This window comes from Lolium perenne, chromosome 4, assembly GCF_019359855.2.
Source record: "Lolium perenne isolate Kyuss_39 chromosome 4, Kyuss_2.0, whole genome shotgun sequence".
Lineage (NCBI taxonomy): Eukaryota > Viridiplantae > Streptophyta > Magnoliopsida > Poales > Poaceae > Lolium > Lolium perenne.
This window is the reverse complement of record NC_067247.2, coordinates 391,847,355-391,872,450: the sequence shown is the minus strand read 5'-3', so window position 1 is coordinate 391,872,450 and position 25,096 is coordinate 391,847,355. Positions and strand designations below refer to the sequence as shown.

General features: G+C 43.3%; 2 protein-coding genes across 2 annotated transcripts in view; one reads left to right on the top strand and one right to left on the bottom strand.

Moving 5' to 3' along the window:
* Positions 1-1,666, top strand: part of LOC127297509 (uncharacterized) — a 180,658-nt gene extending 178,992 nt beyond the window's left edge. Inside the window, exons 5-9 of the mRNA XM_051327833.2 lie at positions 30-300; positions 396-658; positions 744-956; positions 1,076-1,190; positions 1,297-1,666. Coding sequence (XP_051183793.1) covers positions 30-300; positions 396-658; positions 744-956; positions 1,076-1,190; positions 1,297-1,340 — 906 coding nt within the window. The 3' untranslated portion in view covers positions 1,341-1,666. The remainder of the gene's footprint in view (positions 1-29; positions 301-395; positions 659-743; positions 957-1,075; positions 1,191-1,296) is intronic.
* Positions 1,667-1,806: 140 nt separating this feature from the next.
* LOC127348193 (uncharacterized) lies at positions 1,807-3,012 on the bottom strand. The gene has a single exon (XM_051374281.1). It carries the CDS (start codon positions 3,010-3,012, stop codon positions 1,807-1,809), a length of 1,206 nt encoding a protein of 401 aa, XP_051230241.1.
* Between the last annotated feature and the right edge of the window lie 22,084 nt (positions 3,013-25,096).

The window sequence follows — 25,096 nt, the reverse complement described above, 5'->3', positions numbered from 1 at the left end:
ACTGGCAACCTTGATGTTTCCCTTCACAGAGAGGCTATGATCCGCAGTGGCTGTCGATCACCTTCTCCAAGGCTATATTTCTCGGAAACGGGCTGATTGCCATCATCGCTGGGCTGTTTGCAAACCTGCTTGCTGATAACCTGGGCTTTGGTCCCGTGGCTCCTTTCGACGCGGCTGCGTGCTTCCTGGCAATAGGCATGGCTATCATAATGTCCTCCTGGAGCGAGAACTATGGAGATTCGTCTGAAGGCAAGGACTTGATCGCTCAGTTCAAGGGTGCGGCTAAGGCGATTGCTTCAGGTATGCTTAGCGCATTATTCTTGGACTGCAACAGAACGTCAGTTGTGTACTGGGACTTAGAATTGGTGTTCTAACACGGTCCATGGCATCATCAGATGAAAAGATTGCGTTGCTGGGAGCCATACAGTCATTGTTCGAGGGCTCGATGTACACCTTTGTCTTCCTCTGGACTCCAGCGTTGAGCCCAAATGACGAAGACATTCCTCATGGCTTCATATTTGCGACCTTCATGCTCTCATCTATGTTGGGTAGCTCCATTGCCTCGCGCCTGTTGGCCCGGAAAATGAAGGTCGAAGGCTATATGCAGATAGTGTTTTCCGTATCAGCCGTCACCCTTTTCCTCCCTGTTGCCACCAGCGTAAGACCACGGTTCGCTACTGTTCATGTTTTAAAATTCAAGTCCATTCTAAGATATCTGATATCGTTCTTCTGATGTCCAACAGCTCCTAGTGCCAGCTTCACTGAAAGGAAACGGCATCTCGTTTGCAGGCTCACTGCAGCTGCTTGGTTTCTGTACCTTTGAGTCATGTGTCGGCATTTTCTGGCCATCTATCATGAAAATGAGGTCTCAATATATTCCTGAGGAGGCAAGAAGCACGATCATGAATTTCTTCCGCATACCGCTGAACCTGTTTGTCTGCGTGGTGCTGTACAATGTAAGTACAGTATTTTCCTTTTACCCGTATCAATTGATCCTGATCTGTCAGGATTATTTGGCAAGCACAGCACAAGAAGTTTTGGTTGAGAACGGTTACTTATGAACATTACCTTGCAGGTGAATGCGTTCCCTATCACCGTCATGTTTGGCATGTGCTCCATCTTCCTCTTCATGGCAGCGATCTTGCAGAGACGGCTAATGGTTGTTGCCGACCTACACAAACTATCAACGAGTATGTTCTCTTTCTTTTTGATCTGTTCCAGCAGAGATGAAAACTGCATTATTCTTTCCGGTCGACATATCAATTCAGTTTCCCTAATGGCTAACTGGTACTGCAGAAGCACAAGAGATGACTGGGGAAGACGAACCACTAAATCCTTGAAAGGCCAAGAGAATCGAGATGCCATACTCCTGAGTCTTCTCCACCTGGCGGCTGAATAAGATGGAAGTGAGAAAAGCCTGGAGGGGAATGTTTTTTTCTTGTAACTTCGTTTATGTAGTGCAGATCGACGATTGTTAGGCGTGAGCACGATACATAGCTGAGATAAGGAAAGTTTCGGAGTGAATTGGTGGTATAGGCTATTCATGTTGTCATTCATCACATGGCATTATTTGCGTTTAAATCGCTGTGAGTATGTTCATTGAAGCTATATTACATCAACAGATAACAATATCTGAATGATCTACAACGCAAAACTCTATGATGTCTCTCACTCGTGTGCTGCTACAATACAATTCAAAGGGAGTAATTCCTGAATCTAGTTGATCTTTGCAACTCAGCGCAGTAGGATTCGTTTTGTATAAGATTGAGATGCACATAAAGTGCAGTAGCCAAAGCCAATGTCCTATCATGGGATGGATGGTGTGAACCACGCCGGCGGTGGCCAGCTCCAGTGCATCCCTAGCCCCTCGACATTCTCCTCCGTGCCGTCCTTGAGGCAGAACACCCGGACGACACACCAGTCGTGGTCGTAGCGGCTGCGACCCTTGTGACTCAGATCGTCCTCGATGTAGTAGACGTGGCCGGCCTTGAGCTTCGGGTGCACCCTCGTCGACAAGCACAAAGACTCGTTGGCCCCGATGAACAGTGCGGCGTCGCCGATGTCGTCCGTCTTCTTCCACTGCCCTCCGTCGAGGACCTGCACCTTGAATGAGCAGGCCCACCGGATCTTGTTAAGCTTGTCCTTGGTCTCCTTCCAGTCCTTGAGCACGACCATCAGCCGCCCGCCTAGTGCCGCAACGAGGTACTTGCGGCGGTAGTGCGGATCGCCGGCCACGTCGTCCAGCCTCGGCGTGACCACGGCGCTCGTGAACACGCCGGCGTAGGGGTCATGTTCCCACACTTCCACGGCGCCGGTGTACGTGACGGAATAGAACCTGCCGTCGTAGTGTATGGCGTCCTCGACGCCGTCGCGTGAGGGCGCCAGCCTCCACGCGGCGTCTTTGGCAGTAGCGAAGGCCGCCACGCCGAACATAGCTCCCGTGATCAGCATGGCGGCGCCATGGCAACCGTCCGAGAGGACGACCTTGCGGTAGAGGTAGCTGCCCATCTGCTCGGCCTTCAGCGTGAACGTCCCGCGCGGCTCGCGGCCGCCGGCGTACGGGGGGCCCCTGACGAAGGGTTTTAGCGGGAAGGCGAAGACCCCGTCGTACTCCTCGAGGCCTGGGATGGTGGTGATGGCCGGGAGAGCACGCTGCTCGCCGCTGACCGGGTTGACAAGGCTCATCCGGCCGCTCTCGTCGGCGGTGGCGAGCCACCCACGGGAGGAGCCGAGGAAGGCATGGCCACGAATCCCGGGGCTCGTGACGCGCGCGGCGGCGGCGCGGCGGTCAGCGAGGGAGAAGAGCGTGGCGGTCTCCGGGGTCCCGCCGGGCAGGACGAGCCATGGCGCCTCGGGCTTGAACGCGTCGCGGGACTCGCGGAAGACCGACGCGAAGGCGAGGCGGTCGACGAAGCTCAGGCGGCCGTGGATGTTCGCCAGCATGTCCGGCGAGAGCTTCACAACGTGGCGGCCGGCGGCGCCGACGCCGGCGTCTGTTTGATCGCGCGGCATTAGACCGATCGATCTTGTTACGGCAGACAACTCGGAAACCGATCTTGCTTTATCGTCTCTGCACAACTATATTTGGGATGATCCTACTCTGAGTTAGGATCGGGTACTACTCCCTCCGGTTTTTATTCAGTTCCGCGTTCTGGTATATTTCTTTACTATTATATTGGAGTTGGGGATGGTTGGTCACTTTAATATCAAACATTGGAGCAATCAGAGCCGTCAAAAATATCGAGAGAACTTTGGAAAAATCAACACCATCTAATCACCTGCGTGGTTTGTACAAGTAGGTAATTATGGAATTCATGATGAGATCACCACAATCACGGGAAAACAAACAGCTGAATACCAATCAGGGAAATCTATACTTAGGAAGCAATAACTATGTTTACCAGCGTAGAGATTTGGCACCACTTCAAATAAAACAGGAAAGCACACGTCAATTACATGAATTTCTTTCCAAATCGTGCAGGATCTGATCATGGCAGCTGCAATATTCTTCAACGGCAGGTTCATCTCCTAGGAACACGAATCTCCGTCAAATTGCAAACCTCTTCACGATGCTGCCGACTCTTCGTTTGCCCAAGCGCCGCCCATCGGAGAAGCCCTCGGGCAACTTTCTGATTGTCCGCGCAACACCGGCCAGACGCGCGCCCATGTGCTCCATGATGCCGTACCTCCGACTGCGCTCCACCCTCAAGGAAGTTCCGTCATTCAAGCCTAGGCTAACAAGGGACGCGCTAGACCCCTCATTTTTTTTAGAGAAAAGGGGCGCCCCCCCCTGGTTCCATTAATAATGCAACCGTTCAGTACAACATAGAACAGGTTCCACAGAGCATTTTCAGAAAACAAAAGAGCAGCATCATAAGCTACAGCAGCTCAAAGGCCAAGAAAACTGAACAGCATCAGCTAGAGACATTTTCCACTCAAAGGTCGGCTCCCAGGCGACCTGATCAGTTTTTTGTCTATCACTCCATCTTCAAGGTCACCTGACCAGACCTTCCAAGTGACTGAGAGCAGCTAGACACGAAAATCACTCAAGGTGGCTCCCAAATAATCCTTAGCAGGTCTCCTCTCCTTTGCTCCATCTTCAAGATCAACTGGTCCACCTCCTCCAAACGTACATCCACGAAGAGAACCCTCCATCTGCCAAGACATGCAGTCACCTTGCTCCAAGCCATGTCCAGACCGAGCCAACTTCTTCCCTGAAAGCATAAGTCATTTCGTAAAGACCAAATAGCCCATAATACAGCAGAACTAACAGTATTTAAAACAGAATTCTTGTTGTTACTAATCCACCACCGAGCCACAGATTCAAAATCTGACCCAATAGAGATACCGAACAAAGTCGAGATAGTTTGCCAAAGGTGATCCGCAACAATGCATTTAAAAAATAAGTGCTCAACTGATTCGAACTCGGAACAAAACAAACATGTCCGATCTTCCACAGGGAAGCGCTTGTTCAGGTTGTCTCTAGTAAGGGTTTTGTTATTTGCGAGGAGCCACAGGAAGATATGGATACGAGGAGGAACCACCAATTTCCAAATAGCAGGAGTATGGACAGGGACAATTCCACCATTATTAACTATTGCATAGAAAGATTTAACTGAATACACCCCAGAGGGGTGAAACATCCACACAGGTGAGTCCTCTTCTTCAGAGAAGGAGACCGAAGCAATTAAATTGACAAGTTCAAGCCAACGATTGTACAACTCTTGAGAAACAGTGCGGCGGAAGGAAATTTTGAGGTTAACCCCATCCCACACACTAGCAATAGTACAATGTTGTTCGTTTGCAATAATGTAAAGATCCTAGAAGACAATGGCTAGACTGCAATGTCCAAACCAAACATCTTCCCAAAATAGGACCTTATCACCTCTGCCAACTTTCCAACTGTACCCAACTTTCGCTGATTTGGCTGCCCACATTACTCCTTTCCAAAAAGGCGATCAATGTGAAGGATTCGCCCAGAAAATGTTGGGGTCTAAGTCATACTTAGCTTCCACAATCATTTTCCAGTTTTTATTAGTGTCCAAATGATATCTTTTAATCCAGGAGGCCAACAAACAGAGGTTGTAGTTTCTGAGATTCTGGACCCCCATCCCACCAAATTCAGTTTTCTGGCAGATAAGACCCCAATTTGCAAGGTGTATTTTTTTTACCATTTTCAGGATCGCCCCAAAAAAAAGTGACCCATCTGCGAGTTTATCATCTTTATAGCCCATTTAGGGAATTTAATAATGGATAACAAATAGAGAGGAATACTTGCAATACAAGTTTGCAGGAGAATTAATCTCCCTCGGTAGGAAAGTAGTTTCCCACGCCAACCAGCAATCCCCTTCATGATTTTATCGATGACAGGCTGTAGATCCTCCTTACGGAGTTTAGCAAAATGAAGAGGGACTCCTAAATATTTAAAAGGGAAATTACCTAGTTGACATCCAAACACTTGTGCAAACAGGTTAGCTTCCGCAGGGGGAATATGGATGGTCATCAAATCACTCTTATGATAATTTATCCTTAGCCCAGACATTTTCTCAAAACAGGAAAGTAACCATTTCAAGTTTTGGGCCATAGCCAAATCTTTCTCAAGAAAGAGTATAGTGTCGTCAGCGTATTGTAGGCTGATAACTCCTCCAGGAATAATCCCAGGAAGCAAACCTATGATAAGATGATTATTGGCAGCTTTAAACAACATTTTGGAGAAGACATCAGCCACACAATTAAACAAAATGGGTGACATGGGGTCGCCTTGTTTTAAACCTTTCCCAGCCACAAAATATGAACTGTTAAAGTCATTGATTCTCACACATAGGGAACCCCCAGTCAAAATACTTTTTATCCATCTCCTAACAGTAGGACCAAAACCTCTAGATTCTAACATAGAATCTAAAAACTGCCAATCAATACGATCATAGGCTTTTTCGTAGTCGAGTTTGAGCACAAGCCCAGACTCATTGTTAGAATGTACCGCATGGATAACCTCATGAGCGGAGACCACACTCTCAAGAATGTATCTCCCTTTGATGAAAGCCGTCTGGTTTTGAGAAATAATCCTACTACCAATGGGAGCAATCCTGTTGGTAATAGCCTTAGAGATAATTTTTAGGCTACAATTACCTAAGCTAATCGGCCTAAATTTCTTCAAGTCTATTGATACGTCCAATTTGCATCACTATTTTATATCATAATTTGCTGTTATTCATTGATATATTTCATATTGGGACACAATACTTATGTTATTTCATCTATTTTGCATGTTTCATCATTATTGGAGGATCAAGCACCGGAGCCAGGATTCTGCTGGAAAAAGCACCGTCAGAACGCAATATTTCGGAAGATCAACTGTGGAAGGAAATTATACCAAAAATCCTATTTTTCAAGATGACGAAGGAAGCCAGAAGGAGGAGCCAGTTTGGACCCGGGGTGGGCCCAGACCATAGGGCGGCGCGGCCCATGGCCTGGCCACGCCACCATGTGGTGCAGGGGCCCCACAGCCCTTTCGCCTCCTTTTCTTCGCGAAACCCTTCGTCCCGAAAACCTAAGCCACGAGTAGGGTACCTCGCGAAGAGTTACAGCCGCCTCTGCGGGGCGGAGAACACCAGAGAGAAAAGAGCTCTCCGGCGGGCGAGGAATCCGCCGGGGAAAATCCTCCGGAGGGGGAAATCGACGCCATCGTCACCGTCATCGAGCTGGACATCATCTCCATCACCATCATCATCATCTCCACCATCATCACCGCCGTCTCCACCGCTGGACACCGTCACCGCCGTAGCAATTTGGGTTTGATCTTGATTGTTTGATAGGGGAAACTCTCCCGGTATCGATCTCTACTTGTTGTTGATGCTATTGAGTGAAACCATTGAACCAAGTTTATGTTCAGATTGTTATTCATCATCATATCACCTCTGATCATGTTCCATATGATGTCTCGTGAGTAGTTCGTTTAGTTCTTGAGGACATGGGTGAAGTCTAAATGTTAGTAGTGAACTATGGTTGAATAATCTTCAATGGTATGATATTTAAGTTGTGGTGTTATTCTTCTAGTGGTGTCATGTGAACGTCGACTACATGACACTTCACCATTTATGGGCCTAGTGGAATGCATCTTGTATTCGTTTGCCAATTGCGGGGTTGCCGGAGTGACAGAAACCTAAACCCCCGCTGGTATATCGATGCAGGAGGGATCGCAGGATCTCAGAGTTTAAGGCTGTGGTTAGATTTATTCTTAATTACTTTCTTGTAGTTGCGGATGCTTGCAAGGGGTATAATCACAAGTATGTATTAGTCCTAGGAAGGGCGGTACATTAGCATAGGTTCACCCACACAACACTTATCATAACAATGAAGATTATTTAGCCGTATGTAGCGAAAGCACTAGACTAAAATCCCGTGTGTCCTCGAGAACGTTTGGTCATTATAAGTAAACAAACCGGCTTGTCCTTTGTGCTAAAAAGGATTGGGCCACTCGCTGCAATTGTTACTCTCGCACTTTACTTACTCGTACTTTATTCAACTGTTACATCTAAACCCCCTGAATACTTGTCTGTGAGCATTTACAGTGAATCCTTCATCGAAACTGCTTGTCAACACCTTCTGCTCCTCGTTGGGATCGACATTCTTACTTATCGAAAATACTACGATACACCCCCTATACTTGTGGGTCATCAAGACTATTTTTAAGCGCCGTTGCCGGGGAGTGAAGCGCTATTGGTAAGTGGAATTGGTAAGGAAAACCTTTACTGTTGTGCTGATTTTATTTCTGCCTGTTGCTATAAGTCATTATGGAGAGATCTTCTCTTCAATTTCTATTTGGGAAATCTACTACTACTGCAACGGTAGTGGATGAGGCGCCAAGTGAGGAAGTGATACCATATAAAATACCTATGAAAATTATTGAACGTGTTATGGATAACCGCTATGAAGGGGATGGAACTGTCCACCCTGGAGATCATTTATTGTTCTTACATGAATTATGCGGTTTATTCAAGTGTGCAGGTATTGCTATGGATGAAGTGAGGAAGAAACTATTCTCTTTATCGCTGTATGCAGTAAGGCGGCGCATTGGTATAAATTACTTGGATAATGGGGATTCTCTTGAATGGAATGATATTGTACGGTTTTATTCTAAGTTCTATCCTCCAAGTGAAATTCACAAGGATCGGAATCGCATATATAATTTTTGGCCTCATGATGGAGAGAGTATTGCCCAAGCTTGGGGGAGATTGAAGTCTTTAATGCTCAAATGCCCCATTCATGAGCTTCCTGGTAATGTTATTATTGATAATTTCTATGCAAGACTTTCTTTTCAAGACAAGACCTTGCTGGATACTTCTTGTTCTGGATCATTTACACGCAACAAAGAAGAGTTTAAAAGGGACCTTCTTGATCGGATCCAAGAAAATACTGAAGGTTGGGAGAACGACAAGGATAGAGAATCGGGTATAATTTATGATTATAAATGCATTGAAGCTTTTATGGATACTGATAAATTTCGTAATATGAGTGCTACATATGGTCTTGATTCTCAAGTTGCTGCAAATCTTTATAAAGCTTTTGCCTCTCATTATGAATTGCCAAAGAAGAATTTTGATAAGTATCATGAACCTTATAAAGATAAAATTGATTCATCTATTAATAAATGCGTTGTAGTTGAAACTGCTGATCATGTTATTCCTGAAGCTTATATTGAAAAAACTCCTTTCCCTGCTAAAATGAAGGAGTACTGTTATAAATAGTGCGGTTCATAAAAGTGAAAAAGAAACCTGTAGAATATGAAGAACAAATAAAAGTTGAACCTCTTTGTTGCAATAGTTAAAGATCTTGTGACTGAAAATGTGGAGGATGGTCATATTATTTTACGTGAAGATGCTTCTAATATTGTTTCACATCCTAATAAACCCAAACAAGCTAGTGTTCCTATGCTATCTGTTAGAATTGGTGATCATTGCTATTATGGATTATGTGATATTGGTGCAAGTGTTAGTGCTATTCCTTATGAGCTTTACACGGAGATTATGCACGAAATTGATTCTTGTGAACTTGAAGATATTGATGTGGTTATTCAGCTGGCTAATAGAGAAACTATTTCTCCAATTGGTATTGTTCGAGATGTGGAAGTTTTATGCGGTAAGATTAAATATCCTGCTGACTTTTTGGTACTTGGTTCTGCTGCTAGTGATTATTGTCCTATTATTTTTGGTAGACCTTTTCTAAATACTTGTGGAGCTATTATAGATTGCAAGAAAGAGAAAATTTTGACAAAATTTGCTGGTGAATCTTATGAGTTTAACTTCTCTAAATTTACCAAAACTCCTTATAAAGCTGATTTGCCTAGTGATGATTTTAAAATGGAGCAATGTGCATCTATTGTTCTTGTTCCTAACAATCCTTTGCAGCAACATTTGGAGGATAGCGAGAGTGAAGCTTTTAGGAAAGAAAGAGATGAGCTTGAGGAAATTTTTCTTCGCCAACCTATTCTCAAGCATGATTTACCGGTGGAAGATTTGGGTACAACACCGCCACCAAAGGAAGATCCTGTTTTTGAATTAAAACCTTTGCCTGATAATCTTAAATATGCTCATATTGATGATAAGAAAATATATCCTGTTATTATTAGTTCTAAGCTTTCAGAGATTGAGGAAGAAAGGTTATTGGAAATATTGAAGAAACACCGAGGCGCTATTGGCTACACTCTTGATGATTTGAAGGGGATTTCTCCTTCTATTTGCCAACATGCTATTAATATGGAAGATGATGCAAAGCCTGTTGTTGAACCTCAGCGTCGTCTAATTCCGAAGATGAAGGAAGTGGTAAGGAATGAGGTATTAAGACTTCTTGAAGCTGGTATTATATATCCTATTGCTGATAGTAGATGGGTTAGTCCTGTGCATTGCGTTCCCAAGAAAGGAGGAATGACTGTTGTGCCTAATGATAATGATGAGCTCATCCCTCAAAGAGTAGTTGTAGGGTATAGAATGTGCATTGATTTTCGAAAAGTTAATAAAGTTACTAAGAAAGATCATTACCCTTTACCATTTATTGATCAAATGCTAGAAAGATTGTCTAAAAATACTCATTTTTGTTTTCTTGATGGTTATTCTGGGTTTTCACAAATTGCTGTTAAAGCTAAAGATCAAGAGAAAACTACTTTTACTTGTCCCTATGGAACTTATGCTTATAGACGTATGCCTTTTGGTTTATGTAATGCTCCTGCTACTTTTCAAAGATGCATGTCTGCTATTTTTCATGGTTTTTGTGAGAGTATTGTAGAGGTATTCATGGATGATTTTTCCGTCTATGGGAATTCTTTTGATAGTTGCTTGCGAAACCTTGATAAAGTTTTGCAGAGATGTGAAGAAACTAACCTTGTTCTTAATTGGGAGAAATGCCACTTTATGGTTAATGAAGGAATTGTATTGGGACATAAAATTTCTGAGAGAGGTATTGAAGTTGATAGAGCTAAAGTTGAAGCAATTGAGAAGATGCCCTATCCTAGGGATGTTAAAGGTATTCGTAGTGTTCGTGGTCATGCTGGGTTTTATAGGAGATTTATTAAAGATTTCTCCAAGATTTAAAAACCTCTTACTAATCTTCTTCAAAAGGATGTACCATTTGTTTTTGATGATGATTGTAAGCAAGCTTTTGAAACTCTTAAGAAAGCCTTAACAACTGCTCCTATAGTTGAACCTCCTGATTGGAACTTACCATTTGAAATTATGTGTGATGCTAGTGATTTTGCTGTAGGCACTGTTCTTGGACAGCGAGTAGATAAAAAACTGAATGTTATTCATTATGCTAGTAAAACTCTTGATGCTGCTCAAAGAAATTATGCTACGACTGAAAAGGAATTATTAGCTGTAGTCTTTGCTTGTGATAAATTTAGATCTTATATTGTTGATTCAAAAGTTACGATTCATACTGATCTTGCTGCAATTAGATACCTTATGACAAAGAAAGATGCTAAGCCGAGGCTTATTAGATGGGTACTTCTTTTGCAAGAATTTGATTTACATATTGTAGATAGGAAAGGTGCTGATAATCCTGTTGCTGATAATTTGTCTAGATTGGAAAATATTGCTTATGATCCTGTTCCTGTTAATGATAGTTTTCCAAATGAACAATTGGCTGTAATAAAGGTGAGCTCGCGAGACAGTCCTTGGTATGCTGATTATGCTAACTTTATTGTTTCCAAGTACTTGCCTCCAACCTTTTCAGCTCAGCAAAGGAGGAAATTCTTTTATGACTTGAGGCATTATTTCTGGGATGACCCACACTTATACAAAGAAGGAGTGGATGGTATTATGCGAAGATGTGTTCCCGAATATGAACAACAAGAGATATTGAGTAAATGTCATGGTAGTACTTATGGAGGACATCACGCCGGAGAAAGAACCACGCAAAAGGTTCTACAATCAGGTTTTTATTGGCCAACTCTCTTCAAGGATGCGAGAAAGTTTATTTTATCTTGTGATGAATGCCAAAGGGTTGGTAATATCTCCAGACGTAATGAAATGCCTATGAATTATACTCTTGTTATTGAACCGTTTGATTGTTGGGGATTTGACTTCATGGGACCTTTTCCCTCTTCAGAAGGTAACACTCATATACTTGTTGCTGTTGATTATGTTACTAAATGGGTGGAAGCCATACCTACAAAAAGTGTTGATGGTGAGACCTCTTTAAGAATGCTTTTAGACATTATTTTTCCTAGATTTGGAGTGCCTAAATATATTATGACTGATGGAGGTTCTCATTTTATTCATGGAGGTTTTAGAAAAACTCTTGCTAGGTATGGTATTAATCATAGAATTGCTTCCGCTTATCATCCTCAAACTAGTGGTCAAGTAGAATTATCAAATAGAGAGATTAAATCTATTTTGGGAAAGACTGTTAATAAAACTAGAAAGAATTGGGCTAGTAAATTGAAGGATGCACTATGGGCTTATAGAACTGCTTATAAAAATCCCATGGGAATGTCACCTTATAAAATGGTTTATGGGAAAGCTTGTCATTTACCTTTAGAACTAGAGCACAAAGCTTATTGGGCTGTTAGAGAATTAAATAAAGATCCTAAACTTGCCGGTGATAAGAGGTTGTTGCAATTGAGTTCTCTAGATGAATGGAGAAGTGAAGCTTATGAAAATGCTAAACTCTTTAAAGAGAAAGTTAAGAAATGGCATGATAGAAGGATTATCAAAAGAGAATTTAATATTGGGGATAAAGTCCTATTGTATTGGTCTCGTCTCAGATTCTTTGCAGGGAAATTACTCTCGAAATGGGAAGGACCATATGTTGTCGAGGAGGTGTATCGTTCAGGAGCAATCAAAATTAGCTCTCTCCAAGGCAATGCTACACAAGTGGTGAATGGACAAAGACTCAAGCATTATATCTCGGGTGATTCCTATAATGTTGATGTTGATATTATTCAAGTGGAAACACCGGAGGCTTTCATCAAAAGGCAAATTGACGATCTGCTTAACTTCGACTTTGAATAGGTAACAGTACTGGTAATGAAAAGTACGCAATTTACTTTCCGAACAATATTTTTGCTGTTTTTGGAAAATATGAAAAATTACGAGTTCGAAACGGAGTGGAAAGGATGCACGAGGGCGTGCCACCATAGGCCGGCGCGGCCTGACCTGGGCCCGCGCCGACCTGTGGTTTGGCCGCCTAGTCGCCCCTTTCCGACTCTGGTTCGATCTGGTACTTTCCGATTGTCGTGAAAATTTTTACTATATAATCCCCCGGACCCCTGGAGGTCTGTATATCGTTTTCTCGACGTGTTTTGTTTCGAGCTGTTTCTGCCAGGATCTGTTTTCAGTTTAGAAGGACCATGGTCTCCAAGAACAAGGGCAAGGAGTTTCCGGATGAAGATGATCGAGATCTTGGGTGGAAAGAGGAAGACAAGGACGTCAAGGAAAAGGATGAAGAAGAGGTGGAGGAAGATTCGCGCGCACACCCGCGTGCTACCATCGCAAGCATCAAGGTGGTGGACAACCCTTTTAGTGCAAACAAGAGCGCAAGAATTCGCACTGGAGGAGCGGTTCCGCGTCATTACCTAGCTCCGAAAACATCTCTATCAGGCATTCACCATCCCTTCCACAATCTAATTTTCAATAATCAAATTGAAGGGACTCCAAAGGCAGCATTGCCTAGCCAGTGGGATATAGATCGTTCTAACACTGCAGGAGGGAAGGAGCCTGAGGCTGAAGAGTGGGGAAATAACTCCAAGAGTTGGGACTCGCCGTCGGACAGACTCCTTAACCGCGTCGAGCACAATTCGGAGATGATTCGCAATCTCATATACAGGATTGATGAGCTTCAGGAGCTTATTGAGAAGCTTGTCAGGAATTCATCACCACCATCGCCAAAGGAGTAATTCATCATCGGTATTGGCATCCCCTTGGTTTGTTCCAAGCTTGGGGGAGTGTCGCGGTATCACATTATCACTACCTTTTACTTTTATTGTCAAGTAGTGTCATATCATGAGTAGGGAAGTTATCATATAAGATGGGTTGCAGTTTGGAAGTATCTCTCCTTTAGTTGGTTATCTATGTATCCCTTGGTGTGAGTTATCGTTATGGAATATTAATGAGAAGTCTTATCATTTACATATTGCACATCTTATTTTAGTTTGCAATCTCTATTATATGATTTACCTTGTCATTAGTATTGGTATCACTTTGGGAGCATTGAATAAATCTATTTGGTTTTGGCAAACTTAGCATTGGTCAATAGCAACAACACTTTGAGGTTTAAATAGAAAAGAGAAATACATGTAGTTGTTTCATTGTCTTTCTTTCTTGTTAGCTCATAGCTTGTTATTCTGAAGTTAAGATTGTTTGTGCTTACAAGGAAGATGCATGATTGTTTCTATCATATGTATATTTGTTTGTTTCCCTCGACTCTTATGCTTGCTAATTAACCTTGCTAGCCAAAGACCTGTACTGAGAGGGAATACTTCTCGTGCATCCAAACCTTAGCCCAAACCTATGCCATTTGTGTCCACCATACCTACCTACTATATGGTATTTTCTGCCATTCCAAGTAAATATTTCATGTGCTACCTTTAAACAATTCAAAACTTAGTATCTCTTATTTGTGTCAATGTTTTATAGCTCATGAGGAAGTATGTGGTGTTTTATCTTTCAATCTTGTTGGGCAACTTTCACCAATGGACTAGTGGCTTCATCCGCTTATCCAATAATTTTGCAAAAGAGCTGGCAATGGGATTCCCAGTACCAAAGTAATTAAACTAAATAGACACTCCTCCATGGTATGTGATTGATGGACGGCACCCGAAGGATTCGGTTAGCCATGGCTTGTGTAAGCAAAGGTTGGGGGGAGTGTCATCATCATAATAAAACTAAAATAAAAAAAGGCACTCCTTCATGGTATGAGATTGTTGGCAGGCACCCGAGGATTCGGTTAGCCATGGTTTGTGAAAGAAAGGTTGGAAGGAGTGCCACACAAAATAAAAATAAAATGGGAGCCGCTCTTTGAAGGTTGTCTGGCAAGGGGGTTAGAGTACCCGCTACCAGTCGTTGACAACAACAAACACCTCTCAAAATGTTACTTTTATTCTCTTTATATGATTACAAAACTGAAAAAGCTCTAGCACATGATTTAATCCCTGCTTCCCTCTGCGAAGGGCCTGTCTTTTACTTTATGTTGAGTCAGTAAACCTATTTCCCTCCATCTCAAGCAAGCATTTGAGTAGTTGTGATCAAACCATTATATTGTGATTTGCTTCATCATGTCTTTTATTCTTCCTTGTTTAGTACAAGTTTTATCTGAATGAATATAGCTTTGCAAGACCATTATGATTGAGTATGCAAGTTGTGCCTTATAAACTTTAACATGAGAGCGCTGCTCAATGAGATAAATATAATCTGTTAATTGTTCTCTGACCAAGAACGAAGTTTGCCATCACCAACTATGATTTCTTATGCACCTTTATTTGTGATTACTTTATACTTGTTTCAAGTTGAGTTATATGAAGAAGTTGTTTATTATAATGTCTTTGTGTGAATGAATATGATGCTTCTTGTCCGTATTTTATTTATCGACTATTCACTCCATAAACATGTGGTCCTGTTTATCGAGCTCAGTTTCGCTTGGGGACAAGTGAAGTCTAAGCTTGGGGGGAGTTGATACGTCCAATTTGCATCACTATTTTATATCATAATTTGCTGTTATTCATTGATATATTTCATATTGGGACACAATACTTATGTTATTTCATCTATTTTGCATGTTTCATCATTATTGGAGGATCAAGCACCGGAGCCAGGATTCTGCTGGAAAAAGCACCGTCAGAACGCAATATTTCGGAAGATCAACTGTGGAAGGAAATTATACCAAAAATCCTATTTTTCAAGATGACGAAGGAAGCCAGAAGGAGGAGCCAGCTGGACCCAGGGTGGGCCCAGACCATAGGGCGGCGCGGCCCATGGCCTGGCCGCGCCACCATGTGGTCTGGGGGCCCCACAGCCCCTTTCGCCTCCTTTTCTTCGCGAAACCCTTCGTCCCGAAAACCTAAGCCACAGAGGGTACCTCGCGAAGAGTTACAGCCGCCTCTGCGGGGCGGAGAACACCAGAGAGAAAAGAGCTCTCCGGCGGGCAGGAATCCGCCGGGGAAAATCCCTCCGGGAGGGGGAAATCGACGCCATCGTCACCGTCATCGAGCTGGACATCATCTCCATCACCATCATCATCATCTCCACCATCATCACCGCCGTCTCCACCGCTGGACACCGTCACCGCCGTAGCAATTTGGGTTTGATCTTGATTGTTTGATAGGGGAAACTCTCCCGGTATCGATCTCTACTTGTTGTTGATGCTATTGAGTGAAACCATTGAACCAAGTTTATGTTCAGATTGTTATTCATCATCATATCACCTCTGATCATGTTCCATATGATGTCTCGTGAGTAGTTCGTTTAGTTCTTGAGGACATGGGTGAAGTCTAAATGTTAGTAGTGAACTATGGTTGAATAATCTTCAATGGTATGATATTTAAGTTGTGGTGTTATTCTTCTAGTGGTGTCATGTGAACATCGACTACATGACACTTCACCATTTATGGGCCTAGGGGAATGCATCTTGTATTCGTTTGCCAATTGCGGGGTTGCCGGAGTGACAGAAACCTAAACCCCGCCGGTATATCGATGCGGGAGGGATCGCGAGGATCTCGTAGTTTAAGGTTTGTGGTTAGATTTATTCTTAATTACTTTCTTGTAGTTGCGGATGCTTGCAAGGGGTATAATCACAAGTATGTATTAGTCCTAGGAAGGGCGGTACATTAGCATAGGTTCACCCACACAACACTTATCATAACAATGAAGATTATTTAGCCGTATGTAGCGAAAGCACTAGACTAAAATCCCGTGTGTCCTCGAGAACGTTTGGTCATTATAAGTAAACAAACCGGCTTGTCCTTTGTGCTAAAAAGGATTGGGCCACTCGCTGCAATTGTTACTCTCGCACTTTACTTACTCGTACTTTATTCAACTGTTACATCTAAACCCCCTGAATACTTGTCTGTGAGCATTTACAGTGAATCCTTCATCGAAACTGCTTGTCAACACCTTCTGCTCCTCGTTGGGATCGACATTCTTACTTATCGAAAATACTACGATACACCCCCTATACTTGTGGGTCATCATCTATCGCATGTGGTTCTTTAGGAATGAGGGTAATTATAGAGAAGTTGAGTCTAGCCACATCAAGGTTGCCTTTCTCAAAATCTCGAACCAAAGCCATAAAGTCATTTTTTATCACATGCCAAAACTTTTGGTAAAAAAGAAAAGAAAAGCCGTCCGGGCCAGGTGCACCACTAGCATATGAACCAAAGACGGCCTCTCTAATCTCTTCTTCTGAAAAAGGGGCGTCCAGGGAACTCCGTTCCTCATTGGTCAAAAGATCTGAGGCATCCCAGAAATTTCTACCCAAGGAAATGGGAGGCCTATCCTCACTGAAAAAGAGATTCTTATAGAAAGAAGAAGCGACCTCCAACATGCTTTTAGTATCATACACCAAGCCGTTGGGCCCATTAAGGACAGAAAGTTTCTTCTTTCTTCGACGTTGATTAGCTACGGAATGAAAATAACTAGTATTCCGATCACCCTCAAGGATGTGTTTATCCCTAGACCTTTGCCATGCCTTAGTTTCATCTTGACGCCACAAGGCATCCAACTGGGATTTAATATCTCCCATTCTTTTTTCCTCATCAGGGGAAAGCATATTTTTCTCAGAGAAAACATCTAAAATGTCAAACTCTAGCACCAAATCCCGTTTTAATTTTTTTGATTCAGCCTCAATATTAATACTCCAACCTTTCGATTTTTTCCTTAGTTGTCTGAGTTTGAATTGCCATATATCCAAAGCAGTATTGTAAGGACATGGGGCAGTCCAGACAGCAAGGACAAGGTCAGGGAAGTCGGGCCTACTTAGGTGGGATCAGGTTTGGCTGTCCAGTATCAATGACCAGAGGAGTATGGTCACTTACTGCCCGATGAGAGGCATGAACAGAGGAAAGGGGGAAGTGTTTCTCCCAATCAGTTGAGGCAAACACTTTATCCAATTTCAGTAAGCGTTGTGCATTGTGCAGATCTTCTAAGCGCCACAGCCGGGCAAAGCACACGCCTAGACACTGCTACCGGCGCCCGTCCTCGGTGCCATCCGCTATCTTTTTGCGGCAACGTTCATATGTGTCCTATTCATCTTCCTAATCTCAGTCAGATGAACAGACCAACGTGAGCAAATTTTCTATATTCTGGTAAGTCTACTCAAGTGCCTATTTTTTAATTGCTCTAGATGGGAACATTTTCACGGATTCATGGCCATCCATAGTTTGAGTTGATGTGTGCTGCGCCATGGTGAATTCGTGGTTGTATCTAAGTGACTCACTAGTGGAAAATAGGGCTTCCGTGGGAGCCATTTGTCGCGGGCGTGCCTGCACCCGCGACAAATGGGGTGGCCACGTCGCTCCGAATTCGGTGGAGGCTTTTGTCGCGGCCTTTTGTCGCGGGCCGTATTATGACCCACGACAAAAGGGGTCGGCACCCCTTTTGTCGCGAGTCGTAATACGGCCCGCGACAAAATGGCCATGCCTATATATATAGACAAGCAGCCAGCCACCCCCCACCTCATTTTTTCCTTGGTGGTGAAGGTGGAGGTGTATGCTAGCTCATTTTTCCTACATGTGCACAGAGGTGTTTGATGGAATGCTTATGAGAGGGATGCCACTTGGTTTTATTTGATAAGATTTCTCCTCTTTTTGATCCTAAAAGGTTAGCAACTATTTTCTCGACTATATATATATGTATAGTCCGTACAATACTAATTTTAGCAAGGTGATTGCATCTGATACATATATAATTGTACTTATGATGCAGATGAGTCATCCATGGATGTACGGTAACCGATGTGCTCCCGCTTTCAGAGAGGGCGTGAATTCTTTCCTGCTTGTGGCCGAGGCCAACAAGTCGAAGCAAGGTTTTATGTGCTGTCCATGTCTAAAATGTAAGAACGAGAAGGATTACTCTTGCTCAAGAGACATTAAGAGCCACCTGCTTCGGTTTGGATTCATGTCCAGCTATAATGTTTGGACCAAGCACGGAGAAGAAGGGGTTATGATGGAAGACGGTGATGAAGAAGAAGATAATGATGAGCAGTACCGATCTATGTTCTCTGAATGCGATGATACCGCAATGGACGACAATGAAGAAGAAGGAGGTGAAGAACAGGCATCAGATGATCCTGTTGATGATGATCTTCGTCGGGCCATTTCTGATGCAAGAAGAGACTGTGGCACGGATAAGGAGAGGTTGCAGTTCGACAAGATGTTAGAGGACCACCACAAATTGTTGTACCCAGGTTGTGAAGATGGGCATAGAAAGTTGGGTAGCATATTGGAATTGCTGAAATGGAAGGCAGAGGTCGGTGTGACTGACTCGGGATTTGAGAAATTGATGATAATATTAAAGAAGCTGTTTCCAAGAAATAATGAATTGCCCGTCAGTACATATGAAGCAAAGAAGCTTGTCTGCCCTCTAGGATTAGATGTGCATCAGATACAAGCATCCATTAATGATCGTATCCTCTACCGCGGTGAGAAGTACGAGAATTTGAATAAATGTCCGATATGTGGTGCATTGCGGTATAAGATCAGAAAAGATGACCCTGGTGATGTTGAGGGCGAGCCACCCAGGAAGAGGGTTCCTGCGAAGGTGATGTGGTATGCTCCAATAATACCACGGTCGAAACGTTTGTTCAGAAACAAAGAGCATGCCAAGTTGTTGCGATGGCACATGGAAGAACGTAAGAAAGACGCGATGTTGAGGCACCCCGCTGATGGTCGGCAGTGGAGAAACATCGGGAGAGAGTTCCCGGATTTTGCAGGTGAGGCAAGGAACTTATACTTTGGTCTAAGTACAGATGGCATGAATCCTTTTGGGGAGCAGAGCTGCAGTCACAGCACCTGGCCCGTGACTCTATGTATCTACAACCTTCCTTCTTGGTTGTGCATGAAGCGGAAGTTCATTATGATGCCAGTGCTTATCCAAGGCCCAAAGCAACCGGGCAACGACATTGATGTGTACCTAAGGCCATTAGTCGATGAACTTTTGGAGTTGTGGGCCAAACCAGGTGTACGTGTGTGGGATGAGCACACGGAGCAAGAATTTGACCTACGAGCGTTGCTATTCGTAACCATCAATGATTGGCCTGCACTCAGTAACATTTCAGGATAGACGAACAAAGGATACAATGCATGCACACACTGTTTAGATGAGACTGAAAGTAAATATTTGGGAAAAAGCAGAAAAGTTGTGTACCCGTTCAATCTTCGTTTCCTTCCGCGCAAGCATCCCTTAAGGAAAAAAGGCAATCATTTCGATGGCGAGGCAGACCGCCGTCCGAAGCCTATCCCCCGTAGTGGTGCTGATATATTTGACATGGTCAAGGATTTAAATGTTATCTTTGGAAAGGGTCCAGGCAGTCGACCTGTTCCGAAAGACGATGACGGACACGCGCCCATGTGGAAGAAGAAATCTATTTTTTGGGAGCTAGAATATTGGAAAGTCCTGGAAGTCCGCTCTGCAATCGACGTGATGCACCTGACTAAGAATCTTTGTGTGAATATTCGAGGTTTTCTGGGCGTGTATGGAAAGACAAAAGATACACCAGAAGCACGGGAGGACCAGGAACTTCATAAAGGACGAAACGGCAATCATCCAGGGCAGTTTGTAGGGCCTGCCAGTGATGACCCACAAGTATAGGGGATCGCAGCAGTCTTCGCGGGAAGTAAATCCCAATTTATTGATTCGACACAAGGGGAGACAAAGAATACTTGGAGGCCTTAACAGCGGAGTTGTCAATTCAGCTGCACCTGGAAACAGACTTGCTCGCAAGAGTTTATCAGTAGTAACAGTTTTATAGCAGTAGCAGTAGTGAAATAACAGCAGCAGAGCAACAGAGACAGCAGTAATGATTATAGTAAACAGCAGGATTAAAATACTGTAGGCACGGGGACGGATGACGGGCGTTGCATGGATGAGAGAAACTCATGTAACAATCATAGCAGGGCATTTGCAGATAATAATAAAACGGTGTCCAAGTACAAAGCAATGAATATGCATGTGTTCCAATTATAGTCGTACGTGCTCGCAATGAGAAACTTGCACAACATCTTTTGTCCTACCAACCGGTGGCAGCCGGACCTCAAGGGAATCTACTGGATATTAAGGTACTCCTTTTAATAGAGTACCGGAGCAAAGCATTAACACTCCGTGAACACATGTGATCCTCACATCACTACCATCCCCTCCGGTTGTCCCGATTCTTGTCACTTCGGGGCCATTGGTTCCGGACAGCGACATGTGTATACAACTTGCAGGTAAGACCATAAACAATGAATATCATGATGAAATAATAACATGTTCAGATCTGAGATCATGGCACTCGGGCCCTAGTGACAAGCATTAAGAATAACAAGTTGCAACAATATCATCAAAGTACCAATTACGGACACTAGGCACTATGCCCTAACAATCTTATGCTATTACATGACCAATCTCATCCAATCCCTACCATCCCCTTCGGCCTACAGCGGGGGAATTACTCACACATGGATGGGGGAAGTATGGCTGGTTGATGGAGAGGCGTCGGCGGTGATGATGACGATGATCTCCTCCAATTCCCCGTCCCGACGGAGTTTCGCGATGTGGCGGCGTTCTGGAGGCTTTCTGGCGACTTCGACTTCTCCCCGTGCGTTTTTAGGTCGAAGGCAATATATAGTCCGAAGGAGGGCGTCGGAGGCCGGCCGAGGGGGCCACACCACAGGGCCGCGCGGCCCCCCCAGGCCGCGCCGCCTTATGGTGTGGGGCCCTCGGGCCTCCACCTGACTTATCCTTCTGGCTCCGTCAGTATTCTGGGAAAATAGGGCCTTCTGCATAAATTCCGAGGATTTTCCTGAAAGTTGGATTTCTGCACAAAAACGAGACACCAGAGCAGTTCTGCTGAAAACAGCGTTAGTCCGTGTTAGTTGCATCCAAAATACACAAATTAGAGGCAAAACAATAGCAAAAGTGTTCGGGAAAGTAGATACGTTTTGGACGTATCAACTCCCCCAAGCTTAGCTTATTGCTTGTCCTCAAGCAATTCAGTTAACAACTGAGCGATAAAAGAACTTTCACGAACACATTTGCTCATATGATGTATATATTCTCATGCTATGGCTAATACTTAAGCAGTTCATAATGAGATGCATACAAATAAGATCATCTAACAGCTATGTCAATCATGGAGAGGTACCAACAATTAATAATAAGCATCATGAATCATGTATATAAGCAGGATTGCACTGTTCATAAGAGAGTATGATAAAGTGGTATCTCGCTTGCCCGTATTTGATCGGCAAAACATAAATGCCCAGGCACCTCTGAAGTTCATAGAAAGACTAGAAGTAGTGATTGTCGAAGATAAAAGCATCAAAGTTATACCACAATCAATCATATTTTGAGACAAGCATATTATACTAAGAATGACAGTTGTGCTCTCAAGATAGTGCTCAAAGAAAGAATGGAGACACAACATAAAAGTAAAAGATTGACCCTTTGCAAAGGGAAGCAGGGATTAACATGCGCTAGAGCTTTTCATCTTTAAAACAGGAGTAAAATTATTTTGAGAGGTGTTTGTTGTTGTCAACGAATGGTAATGGGTACACCAACTACCTCGCCAACCGGACTTCCAAGAGCGGCTCCCATGAATTATTTTTATGTTTATGCGGCACTCCTTCCAACCTTTTTTTCACAAACCATGGCTAACCGAATCCTCGGGTGCCTGCCAACAATCTCATACCATGAAGGAGTGCCTTTTTATTTTAGTTTTATTATGATGACACTCCCCCCAACCTTTGCTTACACAAGCCATGGCTAACCGAATCCTTCGGGTGCCGTCCAACAATCACATACCATGGAGGAGTGTCTATTTAGATTAATTAATTTGGGACTGGGAATCCCATTGCCAGCTCTTTTTGCAAAATTATTGGATAAGCGGATGTGCCACTAGTCCATAATGAAAGTCCGTCAAAAGTAAATGACAAGGTTGAAAGTTAAACACCACATACTTCCTCATGAGCTATGAAACATTAACACAAATTGAGAAGCATTTTGAAGGTTTTAAAGGTAGCGCATGAGAATTTACTTGGAATGGTTTGAAATGCCATGCATAGGTATTTATGGTGGACACTTTGGAATAACTTGGTTTTCATGTGTTTGGAAGCACGAGCAGCATTTCCGCTCAGTACAAGTGAAGGCTAGCAAAAGACTGGGGAGCGACAAATCAAGAGAGCAATAACTGTCATAATCATGCTTGCGGCAAAATAAATTAACAGAGGCATAAAAGTGATACAAGAACTCTGAAGCAATATAAATCATCGAGGGTTAATTGACTTTTGTTCAGTCATATGCATGCGTGAGCATGTGCCAAGTCGATATAAATGAATTATTCAGAGGAGGATACCACAATACCATACCTACTTATGAATAAAACAATGCAAGCAAACATCCATAACTAAAACAATGCAAGCAAACATCCATAACATGCTACTCATATTAATAAATTGGAGCTAAACATGAGAGATCATGAACTACTAGACTTTCTCAAATGTCATATACCTCACATGAACCAACTAAGCATGCTCACATGGATGAGTATATGTACAAAAATGAAAACAAATAGAGTTCATACCAGCCTCTCACCACAATCCAATTGTCGTAGATCGTCATTATTGCCTTTCACTTGTGTAGCTTGGATAATATGAAATGAAAACCACGCTCCAGCCACCGAAGACCATTGAACTCAAGATGAACTTTACAAACCAAAGAAGAACAGCAAATATTTTTGGTGTTTTCGAATTTGGAAACAAGAACAAAAGGAAACAAGCGAACAAAGCAAAATCTTTTTGGGTTTTCTTATAGCAAACTAGCAATAGCAAATAAAGCGAAACAAATGCAAGAAATCAAAGCAAACAAATGGTGAAGAGAAACAACAGAAATATTTTTTGTCTTTTTGTGTTTTGGGAAGGAAACAAAGCAAAAACAAGAAACGGCAAACTAGAAAAGTCACATAAACACAAAGCAGCAGAAATTCGTCAAACTTGACAGCAGTAAAGTACCCGATTTTTAATAAATTCTTCCACTGCTTAAATCGAAAAGTTTTCAACTAATGAAAGTTAGATAACAACCTGGGGAACATGCAAAAAAATTGGCTTCGCAAAATACTGTTCTGGCTATTTTTGGAAATTTTTTCGGTAACAGTCCAGAATCTATTTTCAGGCAGCACTTCCCCAAATATCATCTCCCTCTCATTAGAAAACCACTCAAACCAACAAAACAAGTATATACAAGTATCCAGCAATCATAATATGCAAAGAATGAGTGATGCCGGTATACCTCCCCCCAAGCTTAGGCTTTTGGCCTAAGTGGAGTTCAATCCCATCGAGGCCATGAGGTAGCATCTCCGTAGTACGACGAAGATGGATCATATTCCGGGTATGTGCTAGAGGAAGCACCCAGATACGTGACGGTGTAGTCGTAGGAGGGCTCGGCATCCTCGGAGTCATGTTGCTGGTGGAAGTCTTGTATCTTCATATGTTCCTCCACCTCCTCCTTAGTGCGCGACCATGGTTGCCTGTCAATACCGAACAAACCTGGCTGGGGAAGAGGGATTTCCTTCTCATCCCCGTCAGCAAACAACATTCTATAGACCATATTATCTAAAGTGGAATCAGCGGTAACAAAATGATGGCTTTTCATAGCAGCAATGTCAAGTCTCCTAGGGGTTAATGGCACATCATTAGAATCAAGAGGAAGTCTTAAATGTGTTAAAATGCGCAGTGCAATAGTTCCTCCAAAAATAGGCCCCCTATTAGACAGGCGGCGAGCAATAAGGGAACCAAGATGATAAGATGTTCGTCCAGTAAGTGCAACATTCAAGAAAGCAAGATGGTAGCTAGAAATATTGCTAGTGTTCTCCCTACCAAGAATGCTAGTAGCAATGTAATAGGCAAAATACTTAATGGCGGGGAGTTGAATGTTCCTTATCTTGCCACGCTGAATGGTGCGACAATCATCATCGGTGATCCCTCGATAGAGCTCCAACAGGTCCCGGGGGTTGTCATCAATCCTCCTTGCTGTACCTACAGGGGCAATATCCAATGCACGACAAAATTCTTCCAATTCCATAGTAACAGGATTACCATAGATATTGAATGCAACTGTCGGCCCATATTGCTTGTTGTGGAACTTGAAGCTCTCGACGAAGATTTTGGTGAGCATGTAGTATTGCTCCCTTTCATCTCCCACATAGGCGGCTAAGCCCGCCCTGTTGACAAGGGTGGAGAAATCATCCAATATCCCTGCATTTGTCAGAAAATCATAACATGGGAAGGATGAAGCATTAGGAGCCCCATTGTCCTCTTCGGGCGCGAAGCTAGGCGCGATGATATCCTCATTGTACGATCGCCTAAGTCGGGTGGCGGTCCTAGAAGGCCTCCCGGTGCTGGTCGTTCCCCTCTGAA

Coding starts and splice junctions, on each gene's coding strand:
- LOC127348193 (XM_051374281.1), bottom strand. CDS start 3,012: ATGCCGCGCGATCAAACAGACGCCGGCGTCGGCGCCGCCGGCCGCCAC.